The sequence below is a fragment of the Erpetoichthys calabaricus genome, chromosome 14 (assembly GCF_900747795.2).
Source record: "Erpetoichthys calabaricus chromosome 14, fErpCal1.3, whole genome shotgun sequence".
Classification (NCBI taxonomy): Eukaryota; Metazoa; Chordata; class Cladistia; order Polypteriformes; family Polypteridae; genus Erpetoichthys; species Erpetoichthys calabaricus.
In genome coordinates, this window is record NC_041407.2 from 99019381 (window position 1) to 99038520 (window position 19140).

The 19140-nt window shown below is 41.3% G+C and overlaps 1 protein-coding gene across 1 annotated transcript in view; it reads left to right on the forward strand.

Moving 5' to 3' along the window:
• Positions 1-2961, forward strand: part of casc3 (casc3 exon junction complex subunit) — a 30066-nt gene extending 27105 nt beyond the window's left edge. Inside the window, exon 13 of the mRNA XM_028818408.2 lies at positions 1343-2961. Within this exon, the coding sequence (XP_028674241.1) occupies positions 1343-1384 (42 nt within the window). The 3' untranslated portion in view covers positions 1385-2961. The remainder of the gene's footprint in view (positions 1-1342) is intronic.
• The last annotated feature ends 16179 nt before the right edge of the window (positions 2962-19140 follow it).

The window sequence follows — 19140 nt, forward strand, 5'->3', positions numbered from 1 at the left end:
ATGAATAAGCATAAATTCTTGCACAGCTCTTTTCCAACCCTCTCTTCAGTTGATGCTCCCTTCATCTGTGTTATCCAAAGTCTTAATTTGAGATTGTAGTGGGTTGCCAGGGAGCAGAATTGGTTCCATGAAAGGTACAGGGGTACAGTGAAGTCTCTTCATGAAGTTGTGGCAGAGTAAATAAAATGTGAAAGATTGAAACTTCTTGTACATGTCCATATGGGGCTGTTGGTTGGCAAATATGCCTTGCTATTCCAGAAGAAAGTCTTTAGAGGAGACTAGGTCAAGAATATGGTGTTATGGCTGGCAGAAGGACACAGAATTACCTCTGTGCCAACACATAGACAGGTGGAATCCTGTTCCAGTCGACAGATAGAGAGAGAAGAGAGGGAATAGGATGTATGTAAAAAGTCTTAGAAGAATTAATCTGTCAGAATTTAGGAATACATGTTTGCTCAGGCAAACAGTAGATTTCATGCAGACAGTTCCTATAGATTTAGGTGAGACACTTGAATAAAAACATTTAAAAAAAAATACCTTTTCAATAATTTTTTTCAATAAAAAATATCAGTAGATGTAATGTTCTACTGCAGAAGTAAGCACACCTTTGGCTTCAGAAACTGGTATCTTATCCCCCCAACCCTCAAAAATAAGAAATGACTTCTTATAGGTATTCTGCCCAGCAGTCTCTGACATTGCTTCAGTGAAATCTTTGACCTACTTCTCCATACAAAATTCCTTCCGCTTCAAGATGTTTGTGAATTTTCTTGCATATCCTACCCATTTCACAATATTTCAATGAGATTCAAATTGAGACTTTGACAAGTCCACTCCACAACCCTCTCTTCTTTTGGAGCCATTCCTTGGTGGTTTTGCTAGTGTGCTTCGACCATTATCGTTTTGAAAGGTCCATTTCTGGTTCCACTTTCACTTTTGGAGAAATGCCCTCACATACTCCTCAAGTACTCTTTGATGTGGTGCAGGATTTGTAGTTAACTTGGATGACCGCATGATTTCCAGGCCCCGAGGCAGCATTACAACTCCAGACTTTAACATTCTTCAGTTGTTGTGAGGGTCTTCTCCTGAATTGCTGTCTTTGGTTTATGCCAAGCATGTCTACTCTTACTGTTGCCAAACAATTCTGTCTTAAATTCATCTGTCCAGAGAAACATTATTACAGAAGGCCTGGTCTTTGCCTAACTGTTCAATAGCAAACTGTAGTTTTGGACAGAAAAGTAATGTGATGATGTGGATATTATACAGACTTTCTATGTTTTAGGCAGCAGTAGAAGTTAAACGATATTAATTTTCTCATCTAATTCACACTCACTTTTTTTTTCAGGAGATAAGCAATGAGAAGGGAAAAGAAAAACTTGGCACATAAAGAAAAGCAGTTTGTGGACCACCTGCAAGTTGAGACCTTAATCATTTTCTAATGTATATATTTTGGGTTTTTATATGTATTAAAAATTAAAAAGAGAATGGTTTTGGTTTAAAAAAAAAAAAAAAAAAAAAAGACTTGCCAGAATGACATCTACTTCACCAAGCTGGAGTTGAGACCTTCTTGTGAGTTTTTTATTTTAATTTTTTTTTTTCTTTCCCAAAATGGCCACTACTAACCTGATTGTTGTGAACTCTTATATGATAGTGTCATACTGTCTCTTGAGTATTTCTGGTGTCCCAATGACTCTATAAATGTATCTGGATTATTACATTATCCGTAAGGGTTGAATTTGATATCACTCATAGCGCCAGGCTCCAGGCTGGTTCTTTGGAGCGAGGTGATGGTCAGATGGAGGCCAACTTTCCTTTGACAGCTGAAGTTTGAATGATTAAGTCTAAGAGGGGTGATAAGAAACATTGGTTTGATGAGAATTCATAAATGTAGTGCATCTTTGATGAGAAGGCATGTTGAAAGGAAGATGGGAGCTGCTACAAATATAAAATGCTTAGTTCGGACCTTTTTCTGCACTTTTTTTTTATGTATATAAAATAGCGTGTTTACTTTGTAGTTGAAGAACAAGAAGTGACTGAAGTTCCATGCTACAATAGCCAAGGCAGCCCTGTTCTAAGAAACTGCATAAATTTGGACCTAGTGGAATAAATGTGGTTCATTTGCAAAACACTGCAATTTTCAATACTTGCTTTTCTCCTAATAAAGAGAACAGCTATCTTTTATATATTCTGCTGGGGAAACTTGAAACTTTTCATAACTGCTTGTACCGTACAGTTCAGCTTCACAAGGAGGGCTTTAGTCTGGTATGGAAACTCTGGGAAGAGGAGCAATGTTTGGTATAGGTGCTGGTAAAGGGCACCTCATTTAAAAAAAAAAAAAAAATTGGCAGCCGAGTGATTTCTATTAGCAAAACCTTCCTCCAGTTGTAGTCATTTTTTTGTGCTACCTGCATTTGGTATCTGTGGAAGCAAGTGAACCTGTGCACCCACAGCTCAATATGTTATATGTACTGCTAGCATTTTCTTTAGTTGCCCTTCTTTTTGGCAGGATTGAGGAGGTAGAGTGCTACACCTCAAGGCTGCTCCACAGATCTTTCATCCCAGGGTATTACCCTTGCCTCTTTGTTATGTAATTATGATGTTTTATTTCAGTTATGTTTCCCAAGCAACAACACCCACGCCTCTTGAAAAACACTCAGTCCTTTTAACCATCAAGATAAAAGAAAGAAAAAATAGATCACCTTTTCTGGCGGAGTGCGCTTGTGCAGATTGGTTTATTGTTGGGTTCCTCCTCCATTGGCTCATTTAAACATGAGCCCTTTTTGTGTGTGTGTGCGTGCGTGCCCCTTTTTTTTTTTTTTTTTTGGTCTCATGCTTTTGTCATTGACAGTGTTATTTTATTTTGTACTGCAAAATGTATTGCACCTTTGTCATTACTGATACATTAAAAAAAAAAAAAAAAAAATTCTCTGCCTTAAAATTAAAAGAACTAATGTTTGTATTGCATATCAGTTGTGGGCTCGGAATATTAGACCTGTTTACACTGTGACGCTTAGTAATTTTATAGGCATGTGAATTTGTAAAAATAAGTTTTTGTTTTCCCTTGTTGAAACATTGGTGGAGAAAACAAAATAAAGCCATAAAAAAAGGTTTGCTGCGTTTGTGTGATAGTGGGTGGCTGCTGGAGTCTCGGGTGATTTCTGTCTTTTTTTTCTGAGTGCTTCTGAACATGAAGGGAATTAAATTAACCGGAACTGAGGGATGTTGAGGATGTTTGTTTTGTTTTGGGTTGGGTTTTTTCCCCCTCTTCAGATAATCTATTTTGTGTATTTTAATGGTGTGATCCAGAAGTCCATGTACTTAACCCACTTTTTGCTTTACAGTGGTGCAACTTCTGGAACCTAAATTGGTAGTATTCGGTAGAAGAGAAGAAACAACCTGGCATGGGGTGTTAGTCACATTGGGCACATTTACAATCACTAATTTGAAGTGTCACAATGTAATGAAATGAATTTAGACTCTATTTTATAGTTCTTCAGTAAATATATATGTGTACTACTTAACGTAATTAGAAAAAAGGAGACTGTGCTTTTAAGTAGGTTGTCTGTTCAGTGTCAGTAGAAATTACAGTGGTGGTTGAATTCCATCCTGGTAGTGCAAATCTTTTAATTTGTTTAAAGGTTAACAAAGACAAAACTTATTAAATTACTCCAAAGTGGTCCTGGAAGGCTACTGTGGCTGCAAGTTTTCATTCTAACCCATTTTTTAATTAGTGACCAGTTTTTGTTGGTATGTACCTGCTCTGCCCATCATTTTAATGACTTGTTTTTACAATTTAGTCTGCTGAGTTGCTTCATTTGTGCGTTACTTGACACCCAAACAGAAACGAGAAGTGAAGAAAGCCAATAGATGACCAGTAAATTCGGGGCCTCAAACTCCAACCTCTCTACCTATTTCTTAAATTAGCCAATATTTGGTAATTAAATCCATTATTTAATTCCATAACTTCTTGGTCCTTTCGTTCTGCCACAGTAGACATTTCTAAAACGTTGATTTTCTTTTTTCTAAGGACAGGGCCAGTGTTTTGTGGATCAATGTTTCTGAGACCTTCACCTTTATTTTCAGATATCGTATGATGGACACTGGTTAGCTGCTCATCTGTTGGCTCATTTTGTGTCATTATTGTTTGGCTGCTAATTAGGGAAAAATAATGAATGAATGTAAAAGATTTAAAATGATCACTAATTAAGAAAAGGCTAGAATGAAAACCTGCAGCTACAGTAGCACTCCATGACCAGAGCTGGAGACCCCTGGTGTACTGGTGTAAGGTGTGATGAGTGATTTGGTTCCTATTTCAGTGGACTGCAGTGAAAGGAGAACTCTTTATCAGTCTGCGTCTGTTCGAGTGTCGGATCAGAACAAAATTTTTAACTTTGGTGTCGATACCAGTTTTTGGACCGGAAGCAAATAAGAAGTAACCCCCAAATCGCCTGTCTTACTCTAGCTTCCATGGTAAGCCGCACCACTTCCCTGTTAATAGCCGTGAAGTCCTGATCGTGTTGAAGCAGTAAGGGGGCATGGGGTCCCCTGTTAAGTTCTGATCCCATTGAACTGTGTAGACTTGAAGAAACAAAACTGCAAAATGGATGTTTTTCCACAACTTCCAATAGTGAGTGTCAAGCGTGGTGGGGTTGAGAGGAAAGCTGCTGTTTACTTCCAGTACAGAAAAATTCTGAAGTGCTGGAACCATACCATTTTAAAATTTGAGTGTTTTTTGGTATACCATGCAACCCTAATCTGTTCAAGAGATGCAACTCTATTGAAGAATGGTAGTGTGCTTCACAGGATTTGACTATGCTGTGGGGTTGGCTTATAAAGAATAAGAGCTGATAGGATTGTTATGCATTTCCCCTTTGGATTAATATTGTTGTCAATGGTTCAAAACAATTTGCCAGCATTCTGTTTTCATTATTCAACTCACTATAGTAAACTCGCCCCAGGCCGTTAAAAGAAAACAGAAAGGACGATAAATTATTGTGGTGGCACTGTTACTGAGAATATTTTTTACATTTTACAACTTGTGTGGCTTGGCTAAATTAGAAGCTGGAGGGCTTTAAGTTTAGTCATGTCCTCACACAGTAAATTGAAAAGCTGAAATTGTGAATGAAGTTTGGTTCCGTTTTGCCCAGCCAGAGTTCAGTCCCAGGTTCTTGGAACTGTGTGATGATGTACTTAATGTGTTGGGGGAAAAAATCCATTCCTCCGTCCATTTAGTAAGCCCTCTTGTTCCAGTTGCATGGCCTTGGGTAGTCAAACGTCTCCATGCAGTAACAGGCAGAGCTGGACACCAGAGTAATAATGATGTCATTTATAGAGTGCCTTTCCCAAACCCAATGTTGCTTTAAATACAGAGGCAGAAAAAAAAAAAAATCACATGAAGACAAAAGTTCATCGAAAAGGAAAGTTTGAGTTGAGATTTAAAGGCAGACAAAGAGGAGCAAACTCGGAAAGACTGAGGAAGATAGCTCCAGAGTTGAGGGGCCGTAACACTGAAGGACGACCTGCCTCCCGGGGAGAGTCTGGTACGTGGGTCAATAAGGAGATTACTGCTTGAGGACCTGAGAGAGCGACAAGCTGAGTGAGGTAGAGGGGGGCAAAGGTTATGTAGAGCTTGTAGAGACAAGTTGGTCAATTTAACATGTATGTGTTTGTGATGATACTTTACCATAATTATGAACAGTTATGTGATGTGTGGTCATTCCATTTATTGGTGTAAACTCTAAAAATACCAACTTGCTCAAATCAACTTGAAGTCCACCACAAAGGAGAAAACTCAAAAGGATCTGACCACATCTGACCTTGCCATCAAATTGGCTGCTTGTCCAAGAGGTGGCCATCTTACTTGTAATGCTTTAAACTGCACAAATCCACATTCAGTCTTGATTAATGCATTTCTACTCTCTCATTGAGTCTTCCATTCCACATCATAGGCCGTCATGTCAAACTGAAGTTATTGTGGCAAGGGGAGATCACAGTCCACTTTAACGGCCAGACCTAAATAGATACTTTATTAATCCCAAGGGGAAATTCATGATGTTCAACCTCCGCTGTTGGATTACAGATATGCTGGCTTCTTTATTGCCTGACCCCAAAATTGATTAACAGCCATCCCACCCTAATTAGGATGGCTGATTTCATAGAGGACACTTGTAGTACTAGGGTGTTGTACTGTGTTAGCCATTATGGATGTAGTGAAAAGTCAAGCAAAATAACACCTTTTATTGGCTAATTACAAAGATTACAATATGCAAGCTTTTGAGGCAACTCGGGCCCCTTGCCTCGAAACTTTGCATATAGGTGACCCTTGAAAAGGAAGGTGACACTGTGGCCTCACTGACCCAGCCTTCTGGAATAGATTGACAGTGTAAAATACGCAGACAGAACAGGATGAAAGATTTGAGGTTGCCACCATAGTAACCCCATATACTTGAAATAAGTGCAAAAACTAAACAGTCTTTACAAACAGAGCTCATGAATCAAACTGAAGGCAATAGTACAAAATGGTGGTTATATGAATGAATGACAGGAAGGGGAGGATCTGTGGACCAGAACTAGAAATGATGTCATCAGTGGGAAGTTCCTTCAGTTGGTCCACAGAGGGAGAAAGTGTTAGAGGGCAGCACCATCCCCTGGTTCGGTACATAATTACACTTAGTTAAGCCCGTAAGTGGTCTCCCATGTGCACGTGTGTCACAATAGATAGATAGAAGTTTAATTGTCCCCGGGGGAAAATTAAATTCCACTCCCAGCCGCCGGTGTAGGGTTTTGAATACGTCTGGGTCTCTCCTCATCCTCCAGGACTGGTGGATTGCATACTGGGCCCTGTGGCGGGCTGACAGCACCCATGGTTAGCGTTTGCACCCTGAAGTTTAAAAAAAAAAAAAGTTGAAATGCTGCCTTAACATTTCAGTATTGCCAGCTGAGCTTGTCTTGTTTACCCGCCTTTCCCCATTTGTTGTATTTCTGTCATTTTGTTTTCTTTTTTCAGCTCACTGATTCATTCTCGGCTTTACTTGTGGTGTACTTTGTTGACTTGCATCCATGGATACGTTGAGCTCAGAATTGTTGATGATGTTCTTCTACCATTTCCTCTACACGTGTTATCGCACCGTTATCTGTAGGTTTATTTGGCTCTGACATTAAACCATGTCTGACCTGCATAGAGGCCTTTTACTAAGAAATGCCTGCGGGCAGTGCTGGCTGCCCCAAGAACCTTTGGAGCGGTCTTTTGCTCAAGACAAAATCCCAGGGAGGTTACTATTGTGGCAGTTGATTTTTTGCTTTATCTTTCTTCACCATCTTAGGGCCACAAGGTCACTTTATCTTTGTTGCATGGCACATCTACAAGCCACCCGCCTTTCTCCCCCTTCCTTTTTTTTTCTGCACTTTTTTTTTTTCAGCTTGCCTGTGAAGCAGATGACCACCAGGGGCCGCCGTTGTTCAAAGAACTGCAGCATTGCATCCGTCAGGTGATCAGGTTGTCTCCTTGAAGATGAAGGCAGGAGAGAGTTGAGGTTCAAGTGAGTAACTTCCCAAACAAAAACAAGCACAAAAATTCCCCAGCTTTTGTTTACAACTCTCCACATCAGTCAGCTGTAACTATGGCGGAAGGAGAGCCTTGCGGGTGACGCATGGTGTCTTTAATTGGAAACTACTCGGCTTAGTCATTGGCATGAGCTATTAGTCATTCTGCTGCAACCTATAATAAAACACTTTTAATGATTTTTTTTTTCTTTCTACACTCAACGCTTAGTGTGCTTTCCAAATTCCCTCCGCTCAGTCTGTTTTGTTTTCCAGGATGTGCCACTTTGTCTGTGTTACCCCATGCTGCTCTGCATAATCAGCCATCCTTTTGTGCCACACTGTGGAATGACAGCTTCAAACAGGTTGAATGGAGAACTGGAGGGAGGGAGCTGGATTTGTAAATGGTGCTTCCCACACATCAACAAAAAGTCTGCCAACGCTGCCATGCCTGAGTGCCCAGTCCCTACCATACGTGTTACCGCTCATTTTTTTTTTTTAATACTTTTATCATCAACTCTGGCCGTGCCTTTGTCAGACTGCCATTTACTCTGATGCCAGTCCCACTCTAGCACTGCTCACTGTTTTGTACGGCTCTCCATCCATTTGATGTAGACATTTGCATTCCTGAATGAAGCTGAACCCGTATAGTAGTCTAACATTGATACTAATGCTCTGTTTTCTTGATCTTCTTAGCAGTTTGCTCACCACACCCTCTTATTTTGGATGCCAGTCACTTTGGATTTTATGTTGAACCATTTGCAACAAGTACAGGGCACTGGACACAAGGGCTTGAGGTAAGAGTACAGTGACACATCGGTCAGTCATCAGCATTTATCATGCTTGTTCTGTGATTGGCGCACATCTGTGATACGAGTGTTACGAGCTGTTCTTGGTGCCACCCCTCAGTCTCCTGCTGTGCCAGGTTTAGAATGAGGCTCTCTCTTTGGTTAATCGTAGACCTACTTAAGTAAACCTTACTTTAAGTTTTCAGCTTGCTACATTATTAACTTTTGCTGAGCCTGGCATAGGGGGATTTCATATGGGTCTGACCACGGATCACCACAGTGCCTTCAGGATTGCATTCCAGCCATTTTCTTTAATAGTAGTCAATTACTGTTTCAAATGGAGGAGACTTTGTTCCCTTAATTTTAATTTAGTTCTTTTTAAGATTTATTCTTCATACTCCACTTTTAACATTATGTATACAGTACTGTGCAAACATTTTAGGCAGGTGTGAAAAAATGGCGTAAACAAAGAATGCTTTCAGAAATATAAATAATGATCGTTTATTGTTATCAATTTACAAAATGCAAAGTGAGCGAACAAAAGAAAAATCAAATCAATATTTGGTGTTACTACCTTTTGCCTTCAAACCAGCATCAATTTTTATAGGTGCAACTTGTACAAAGTCAGAGATTTTGTAGAATTAATGTCAGGTGTATGATCAACCAATTATACCAAACAGGTGCTAATGCTCATCAATGTCACACGTAGGTTGAAACACAGTCATTAACTGAAACAGAAACCACGGTGTAGGAGGCTTAAAACTGGGTGAGGAACAGCCAAACTCTGCTACCAAGGTGAGGTTGTGGAGGACAGTTTCATGTCATGGCAAGATTGAGCACAGCAACAAGACACAAGGTAGTTCTACTGCATCAGCAAGGTCTCTCCCAGACAAAGATTTCAAAGCAGACTGGGGTTTCAAGATGTGCTGTCCAAGCTCTTTTGAAGAAGCACAAAGAAACGGGCAACATTGAGGATCGTAGACGCAGTGGTCGGCCAAGGAAACTTAGTGTAGCAGATGAAAGACACATCAAGCTCATTACCCTTCGAAATCGGAAGATGTCCAGCAGTGCCATCAGCTCAGAACTGTCAGAAACCAGTGGGACCCAGGTACACCCATCTACTGTCTGGCGAAGTCTGGCCAGAAGTGGTCTTCATGGAAGAATTGCAGCCAAAAAGCCATACCTCCGACGTGGAAACAAGGCCAAGCGACTCAAGTATGCACAAAAACATAGGAACTGGGGTGCAGAAAAATGGCAGCAGGTGCTCTGGACTGAGGAGTGGCTGTAGCAGAAGGCAGTTTGTTCGTCGAAGGGCTGGAGAGCGGTACAATAATGAGTGTCTGCAGGCAACAGTGAAGCATGGTGGAGGTTCCTTGAACGTTTGGGGCTGCATTTCTGCAAATGGATTCGGTCAGGATTAATGGTGTTCTCAATGCTGAGAAATACAGGCAGATACTTATCCATCATGCAATACCATCAGGGAGGCGTATGATTGGCCCCAAATTTATTCTGCAGCAGGACAACAACCCCAAACATACAGCCAAAGTCGTTAAGAACTATCTTCAGTGTAAAGAAGAACAAGAAGTCCTGGAAGTGATGGTATGGCCCCCACAGAGCCATGATCTCAACATCATCGAGTGTGTCTGGGATTACACGAAGAGACAGAAGGATGTGAGGAAGCCTACATCCACAGAAGATCTGTGGTTAGTTCTCCAAGATATTTGGAACAACCTACCAGCCGAGTTCCTTCAAAAACTGTGTGCAAGTATACCTAGAAGAATTGATGCTGTTTTGAAGGCAAAGGGTGGTCACACCAAATATTGATTTGATTTAGATTTCTCTTTTGTTCATTCACTGCATTTTATTGATTGATGAAAATAAATGATTAACACTTCCATTTTTTCACACCTGCCTAAAACTTTTGCACAGTACTGTGTATATAATATATAAAATATGAGAACATTTTTTGAATCTGCCTCTCCCCCACATTCATTGTCCAAGAATCCTTCAAAAGCATAACATTATTGGAATGCGTCTTTCCTGTTTATATTCTTTACCTGCATTATCTGGAAGTGAGTATCCACCTTAATAAAAATGGATATCTGTGTGTTTGCTCAGTTGCTGCATTTCTTTCATTCCAACATGTGTATCTGTGTGTCAGAAGGAAAGTGTCTTAGAGGAATTAATCTGTCAAAATTTAGGAATACATGTTTGTTCAGGCAAACAGCAGATTTCATGCAGACAGTTCCTATAGATAAGAGTGAGATGCTTGAGTAAAAACATAAGAAAAAATTACCCTTTCAATCATTTTTTTTTCAACAAAAAATATCAGTAGATGTTTTGTTATTCCGAAAGATGATGCATCACAAACATCAGTAGCAATAAAATGTGTTGTATGGGTTATTCCAACAGATGGTGCATCACAAACATTTGTAGCAATAAAATTAATTGCATTTGTCATTTCAACAGATGGTGCATCACAAACATTTTGGTGAGATAAAATGCATTGTACTTGTCATTCCAACAGATGGTGCATCACAAACATTTTGGTTATTAAAATGCATTGTACTTGTGATTCCAACAGATGGTGCATCACAAGCATTTTGGTGAGATAAAATGCATTGCATTTGTCATTCCAACAGATGGTACATCACAAACATTAAAGCCAGTGTTACATTGAACAATTTTTCCAGACAGTTTTAGTTATAGCCTTCATTTACATAATCTTGGCCAGTCGGTGATGTGTTCCCATGAAGACAGTCACATATTGTGATATACATAATGATGAAGACTGACTATTCAGCGACTGGCTTGGATAAAATCAAGCCTGATTGATTTTCTCGTTAGTCAGAGGGACAGACTGTTTGCATGTGAGAGCTGATAACCAGTGAGCACACAGCAGGCAGTACAATGCATAGAAAGAGGCAATGAAGGATACAGAAGATGTGTGTTTTGAAACTCACAAACAGAAGAGAAGCTCCTCTACCTAATTTCTTTTGTTTTATGTATCAAAACAGAATGGGGAAAAAGTAAAAAAGGGCAGAGGCTCCAGCTGAACACACCACAGCTATTCACTCTGTGCCCAACACCGGCTCTGTCAGGCAACATGAGGCCTGTGGACCTCGTAAACAGAAGAGAATGTCTCGTATTTTTACATACCATAACAATGTCTGTGATGCACCATTGGTTGGAATGGCGAATGCAATGCATTTTATTTCTTCAGGCATTACAAAGCACATTCCAATAGATGGTGCGCAGCACTAGTTAACACTTAGGTCTAGGTTGATTGCTTAGATTTCAAACAATCTTAGATGGGTAGCATAGTTAGCCCAGCTTTATAAGGGCAGGTATGTGTGTTTCCATCCACCTGTAATGTCTCTGTTATCTGTAACAGATGGCACATCACAAACATTAGCGCTGCTTTAATGAATCCCATACAAAATGTCATAGAACAGATGAATCATCTGTTGGAATGACACATGCAATACATTCTGTTACTACATGCATTACAAAATACATTCCAACAGATAGCACATCACAAACATTAACACTGCCTGTATGAATTCGATTACAAATGGTATATAACTCAGACATATGCACTGCATTTGCCATTTCAGCAGATGGCGCATCACAAACATTTGTAGTATTGCATTTTATTACTGCAAATGTCTGATACGCCATCTGTTGGAATGATAAATGAAATGTATTTTATTACTACATGCATTCAAATAAGTGATGCATGGCCAATGTTAACACTTACGTCTACATTGAGTAATTAGATTTCAAATTGGCACAGCTTGTTAATAATAATTTAGTACAAAAAAAAAAAGCATTTTGTACACTTTGAGCATACAAATGGATAATTAGCTAGTGTTTCTCATCCTCTTTTGGTAGTTGCACCGATTTTTGTTCTTTGACAATAAGGGGTGGATTTTTGGGCCCATGATGAAACAAGTGTGAAAAGAAACCTATCATTAAGTAACCTATCATCCCCTTCCCAGTTTGGTACGACTTACTCTTCTGTTCCAGGCTGGTCCTGATTCATTATGATGCTCTCTTTGCTTTAAATCTGACCCCAGTTCTCTGACGTTTAAAACCTGGCCTTATATTAAATCAGCATTTCTGTGTCGTACTGGTCCCAGTTAATTATGATCTGCTATTTATGATCCCCATTTCACCTTCCTCTCTCCTTTAGATAATATGATTGTCTGGCTTTCACTTAATACTGGACCCAGTTTAAAACTGGTGTTTTTGTGTCACACCTGTCCCAGTTTAATATGACTTGTACTAAATTGTGAAAAAGAAGAGCAACACTCTCAGCATTTTAAATCTGACCCAGTTTAGTTCAGCTGTCTCTTCGCTTAAAATTGGGCTGTCTGTTAAATCAGCATTTTCAGGTCATACTGGTCTCAGTTTCTTATGATCTGTTATTTAAGGTCCCAGTATAAGATCCCCTTTCTCTCATTTAGAACTTCTCGGTGTAGTAATACTGGGCCCAGTTTCAAACCAGTGAGATGGTCCCAGTTTAGTATGGCGTTCTCATGGATTCCAGTAAGCTCCCAGTTTAGTACAGCTCTCACTTCAGCTCTGTGACTTTAATTTTCAAGCGGGTCCTCCAGCTTACAGGGAAAACTTGGGGGTTGGTTGCAGGACTGGCACTCAAGGCACCATAAAAAAAATCTCCCACTGTTCCAGTGTGGTACTGAGGGCTCACCCACTGCACTCGGGTCCCAATCCAGATGGTTTGTTATGTAGTGAGTGCACCAGCCCCCAACCAACTACTTGTTTTGCCCCGTGTCCTGCCTATCCAGTTTAGCACTGGTTTCAGTGTTCTTGCATTAGCTTGACCCTCCTTTCTGTGTAAGCCCTGTGTGAGCTTCTGCTTCTGTCCTGTTTGTGGCCATCCTCTTCTTTTTCACCTCATTTCTTTCAGACTTCACCTTGACACCTCGTCAAATTCCAGGGCCGCAGGACTGGTATCTACTTTAGTTTTGTTGCTGGTGGGGAATTCTCCGGCAGCAAAGGTCACAAGTGTCAGAAAGCTTTGGAGGTCATAGGTCTATGGAAAATGAAAGAGCAAGCCCAAGCTGCGCCTACACCTGCCCCCACCCACCCAGACCCACCAGCAGGTCTTCATTCTTTAAGCTCCAGGTCCACGGTCATCACTGGGACTGATTAGTCTAGGGCAGGGGTGGGCAATGTCAGTCCTGGAGAGCCACCGTGGCTGCTGGTTTTCATTCCAACCCAATTGCTTAATTAGAAACCAATCCTTGACAATTTCAGACCTTATTTAATTTTATGGCTTGTTAGACTGCAATGTTAGGTTCGTGTATTGTACATTTTTTCTTTTCCAAAGATATCATCCAAATGATTTGAAGCCTTAAACAGACCTTTTTCAGTCTGTCACATTTTTCTATTAAGTGTTTTATTAAATCACACAGTGCAGGATGAACACACATGGGTGTAAATGTAAACAAGCTAGATGGAGAACTGCTGACTGCTTTGTCATTTACATCTTATTGTTAATAAGGAGCCATTAAAACTGTGAATGCAGCTGTTTAATATTGAAATAAGCAGTTACGGTTGGGGACCCTTAATGAGCAAGACCACTAAAATGAAGAATCAAAATGTCACTTATGCAATAAGTGGTTTCATCAGCAATAATTGACTTCTCATTAAGAAGGTGGGTTGGAACAAAAACCTGTAGCCCCAGCGGCTCTCTAGGACCGACATTGCCCACCCCTGGTCTAGGGGGTCAGTACTGGGATGGAGGATGAGGATGTGAAAGACTCCATTAAAAATGAGTTTGACTGGTGTGTGTGAGGAGTACAGGAGGTGGAGGTGGATCTCCATTGTGGATATTTGCCCGTACGTGCATGTGTGTGTGTTTGCAGGGCTGTGTGTGTGTGTGCTTGTGCCCCCCTCTGCTAATTAAAGCCCCGTCGCATGTGCCGATTTCCCAGTTCAAGCCACAAAGTTTCCTGCCTGGGTGCAGAGAGGACAAAACATCTTGCCTGCTGGCACACCGTAAAGGGCGTTCCTTTCCTGGGAGGTGGCACTGATGGCCTGCTCTTTTTGATTTTTTTTCTTTTTCTTCTCTCAATTTGCCAAATGATTTTTCTGGTGGTGGATTCCTGAGGTGCCTTGTGGGATATCGTACACCGCAGCGGCTGAGACTTGCTCAATGTGGCTTACTTTCCTCCCACAGAACTCCTACTACAATCTGGAGCAGCAAGTCGAATCTCCCGTAACCCTGGAGACGGCATCCCCGCACACAGGAAAAAAAAAAAAAACGGGGCCATGGCGGTGCAGCCAATCAGCGGGAGCCCATCAAGTGCGCGAGGGGCACAGCAATGTGACTGATGCCACGCTGCTGCCTTTGACTCTTGTCATGTCTCAAATCGTCTTCCCTCCTCTGGTTGTCATCAGCTGTTGAAGTCTCACCAGCCACTTGAGAGGTGCTGCAGCAGTTGTGTGAAAATGTAAGTGCACCCCATGACTTTTATTTTTTTTAAACTTATAAATATTTCAAGATTTGATCATCATTTACAGCAGTATTTCACAAACACTTGTGAGCTGCCACTGGTGGGTTCACGAATTGCAGTTGTTTATAAGGGTAGTGGCTCACAGTGGGTCCAGCGCTCCAAGGATCCACCAGCACCCCTAATGTCACCCTGCTCTTAGGACCATGCTTGATTCATCAATATGGTTGTGAATAAATTTAAATGGAGGAAAAAGTGGGTCACAAGACCAGAACGTTTGAGAAACACTTATTTAGACAACATCTACAGTAAAAGTGGTGTATCTGAAAACAAATAAGTGAAAATCTCACTTTGCATTATTTTATTCATCAAAACTGAATAGATCTGCTATTTCCACCTGTCGAAAAGTGAGCCCCACCTTTGTCTCAAATAGCTGGCGTTGCCCCCTCAAGTTTACGTTTCTGACATCTGTACCAGTTTCTGGCATCGACTTGTAGACAGCATTTTTCCCAGTCCTCCCTGCAGAATTCTTTTCAGCTGTGTGATGTTGGAAGGGAGTCCTGCACGCTCAGCCCATTTCAAATCCCCCCCAAAAACAGGATTTGGGCTTTGACTTGGCCATCCTAGAACCCTCCATTTCTTTCTTTTCAGCCATTCTTTGATGGATTTACTGGTACATTTGAAATGATTGTCATGTTGCAAGGTCCACTTTTGGCTAAGCTTCAGTCTTCTGACAGATGTTCCCAAGGTATCCTCAAGCAACCTCTGGTACACTGATATGGCTTCAGTAATAATGAGCTGCCCAGACCCTCATGCAGCAAATTGGAACGTTTCCACCCGCACACTTTACACCTGCTGTCAGGTTATTCTGGTCAAGTCCTGTCTTTGGTTTTTCACCAAACATGTCTTCTGGTTACTTATTCAAACTAAAGAGTTATTTAACCTAAGACAGTGTTCCTTGTGAAGAGACAAAAACAATTATAAAGTTTTTGGGAATCCTCCCCGTATATTCAGTCAATGGTAGACTTCTTAGGCGTACCGAGAATATCAGCAGAGTTTCATTGCAGCCTTTGTCGATTTCCGTAAAGCATTAGACTCAGTTGATCGAGTTGCCCTGTGGGAGATCCAGGGACTCTGCGGGATCCACTCAAGGTTGCTGGATATTATGGACAGTCTGTACACTGGTACTGTGAGTGCTGTGCAGAGTGGAGGCAGAACCTCTATTTTTTTCCCAGTTGTTTCTGGGGTTCGTCAGGGGTCTCTTTCTCTTGCACGATTTGGCTCAAAAACTAAGCAGCACATCATCATCTCATCACAGGCTTACGTTTCGAGTTGGGTATTTTTCCGTCCAGCCATTTCAGCTCTAGACCGTCCTCAAGAAACTGTGACAGACAGACAGACAGACAGACACACACCCACCATCAAGATATCATTGTTTTCGGTATCGGGATCCTAAACTGTCGAGATCTGATGAAAACTGTAGATCGAAATTTTTGACGAATCTAAAGCTTTCACTCCTCCCACGTAGATGACAGGTTATGATGGGGGAGGGTGCAAAGCAAAAAAAAAAGTAATTTACATTTTTTATGCTTGAAATATTTTAATGAGAAGGACCTGCTGCCAAAATGTGACACAAACCATCAACATTTGGTGTAACGTTGGCTAAAGATCACTTTAAGGTTTTCATTTCAGTGACATTTGAAAAATCATCTTCTTTCACATAACAGCAATAGTTTATTTATTGTAAAACTCTAAATCACACAAGGAATGCTTTAGTGGGCTTTAACGGGTCTTGATTTATGACAGCCCCCCAGCCTTGACTTCCTAAGACAAGAAATTTTGGGAACAGTGTTGCATGTAGAAGCAAACTGGAGTAGGAACCAAAGTATCTACTCAATTAAATGTCCACATTTACTGTAATTTTTTACTTTCTTACATTTGAAGTATTGTAATCGTCCAAAAATTCGACCTCAAGATTTTGATGAGGGCGGCACGGTGGCGCAGTGGGTAGCGCTGCTGCCTCGCAGTTGGGAGACCTGGGGACCTGGGTTCACTTCCCGGGTCCTCCCTGCATGGAGTTTGCATGTTCTCCCCGTGTCTGCGTGGGTTTCCTCCGGGTGCTCCGGTTTCCTCCCACATTCCAAAGACATGCAGGTTAGGTGGATTGGCGATTCTAAATTGGCCCTAGTGTGTGCTTGGTGTGTGGGTGTGTTTGTGTGTGTCCTGCGGTGGGTTGGCACCCTGCCCAGGATTGTTTCCTGCCTTGTGCCCTGTGTTGGCTGGGATTGGCTTCAGCAGACCCCCGTGACCCTGTGTTTGGATTCAGCGGGTTGGACGATGGATGGATTTTGATGAATCTCAATACAGTTGACCCTTGATATGCGACTGGCCTGACATGCGAACAACTTGATTTGCGTTACAACCTGAATGCGGTCACGTGTATCTGCTTGCACGATTGTAAACAAACAGCCGAGAGCGTTTGCAAGCGGCAGTCGGAGCCCAGATACGTGTGTTTACGGATGTAATTTCGGTAATAATTGCAATCAAAATGGCCCCAAAAAAGCTAGAAAAGAAGCTAAGGAAGGAAGAGATGGCAATGAAGGTGAAGAGATGGCAATGAAGGTAAAGAAAGCGATTACAATTGAAACAAATAAGGAAATTGTGCGGAAATATGAGAGTGGCGTTCGTGTGACCGATCTCGCAAATATGTACAGCTTGTCGAAATCCACCATCTCGACAATTTTACAGAGAAAAGATTTATATAAGGAAGCAAGTGTTGCTAAAGGTGTTACTCAGATTAGTAAGTCACGATCAACAGTGTTAGACAAGGTAGAAAAGCTATTATTAGTGTGGATAAACGAAAGGCAGATGGCAGGTGATAGCCTACCTGAGTCTATAATTTGTGAAAAAGCTAGGGCTATAAATGCAGATCTGTTAAAGGATAAGCCATCAACAAGTGATAGTGGTGAAACATTTCGTGCCAGTAAGGGGTGGTTTCACAATTTTAAAGCAAGAACTGGGATTCATAACGTAGTTAGGCATGGTGAAACAGCCAGTGCTGATAAAAGGGCTGCTGAAAATTACATACACCACTTTGAAATGATAACACAGAGAAATGGCTTTTGCTGTCATCAAGTTTTCAACTGTGATGAGACTGGGCTTTTCTGGAAGAAAATGCCCAGGAGAACATACATTACCCAGGAGGAGAAGAAAATGCCAGGACACAAGCCTATGAAGGATAGCCTAACCTTATTGTTCTGTGCCAATGCGAGTGGTGACCTCAAGGTAAAGCCTCTCTTGGTTTATCAATCTGAGACCCCTAGAGTGTTCAGAAAGCATACAGTCATGAAGAATAGGCTAGGGGTCATGTGGAGATCTAATGCAAAAGCCTGGGTAACAAGAGTACTTTTTCTTGAGTGGATCAGGTAGGTTTTCTGTCCTACTGTTAAGAAATATCAAGAGGACAAAGGCTTACCACTCAAGGCTCTCCTCATCATGGACAATGCTCCTGCTCACCCAAGAGACTTGGAAGTAGAGTTGGCTGAAGAATTCCCATGGCTTACAGTAGATTTCCTCCCACCTAATACAACTCTTCTACTGCAGCCTATGGACCAGCAGGTTATAGCAAACTTTAAGAAGCTGTACACCAAGGAACTGTTCCAGAAGTGCTTCCAGATGGTCTCAGATACAGATTTAACTCTTACAGAGTTCTGGAAGAAACATTACCACATCCTTTCCTGTGTGGGGTTAATAGAGAAATTCTGGGCCAATGTCTCTCTAAGGACACTAAGATCTGCCTGGAAGAAAGTGTGGCCTAAAATTATAGAGGAGAGAGACTTTGAAGGCTTTGTAGAGGAGCCTGAGCCTGCAACTGACCCTGTGGTTCATGACATTGTCACAATAGCCGAGTCCATAGGCTTGCAGGTAGACAGTGGTGATGTTGAGGAACTGGTGGAGGAACACTCAGAGGAATTGTCTACAGAGGAACTTCAGCAACTTCTGGCTGAGCAACAGAGAATGGCAGCTGAGGAGCTTTCTGAAGAGGAGGAGGATCAACAATCAGTGCAGCAAATGTCCTCTTCTGAAATAAAGGACATCCTGAAAAAATGGACAGAGCTACAAACATTTGTAGAGAAGACCCATCCAGACAGAGAAAAAGCTAATCGTTGCATAAACTTGCTTAATGACAATGTCATGTCATACAACAGAACTGTGTTGAAGAAAATACAGAAACAGACAACTTTAGACAAGTTTTTATTTCCGAAAAGGTTGAGACCTAGTAAGCCAGAAGCAGGTCCTAGTGGGCTTCAGCCTCTCCCAAGGAGAGAAAGGAC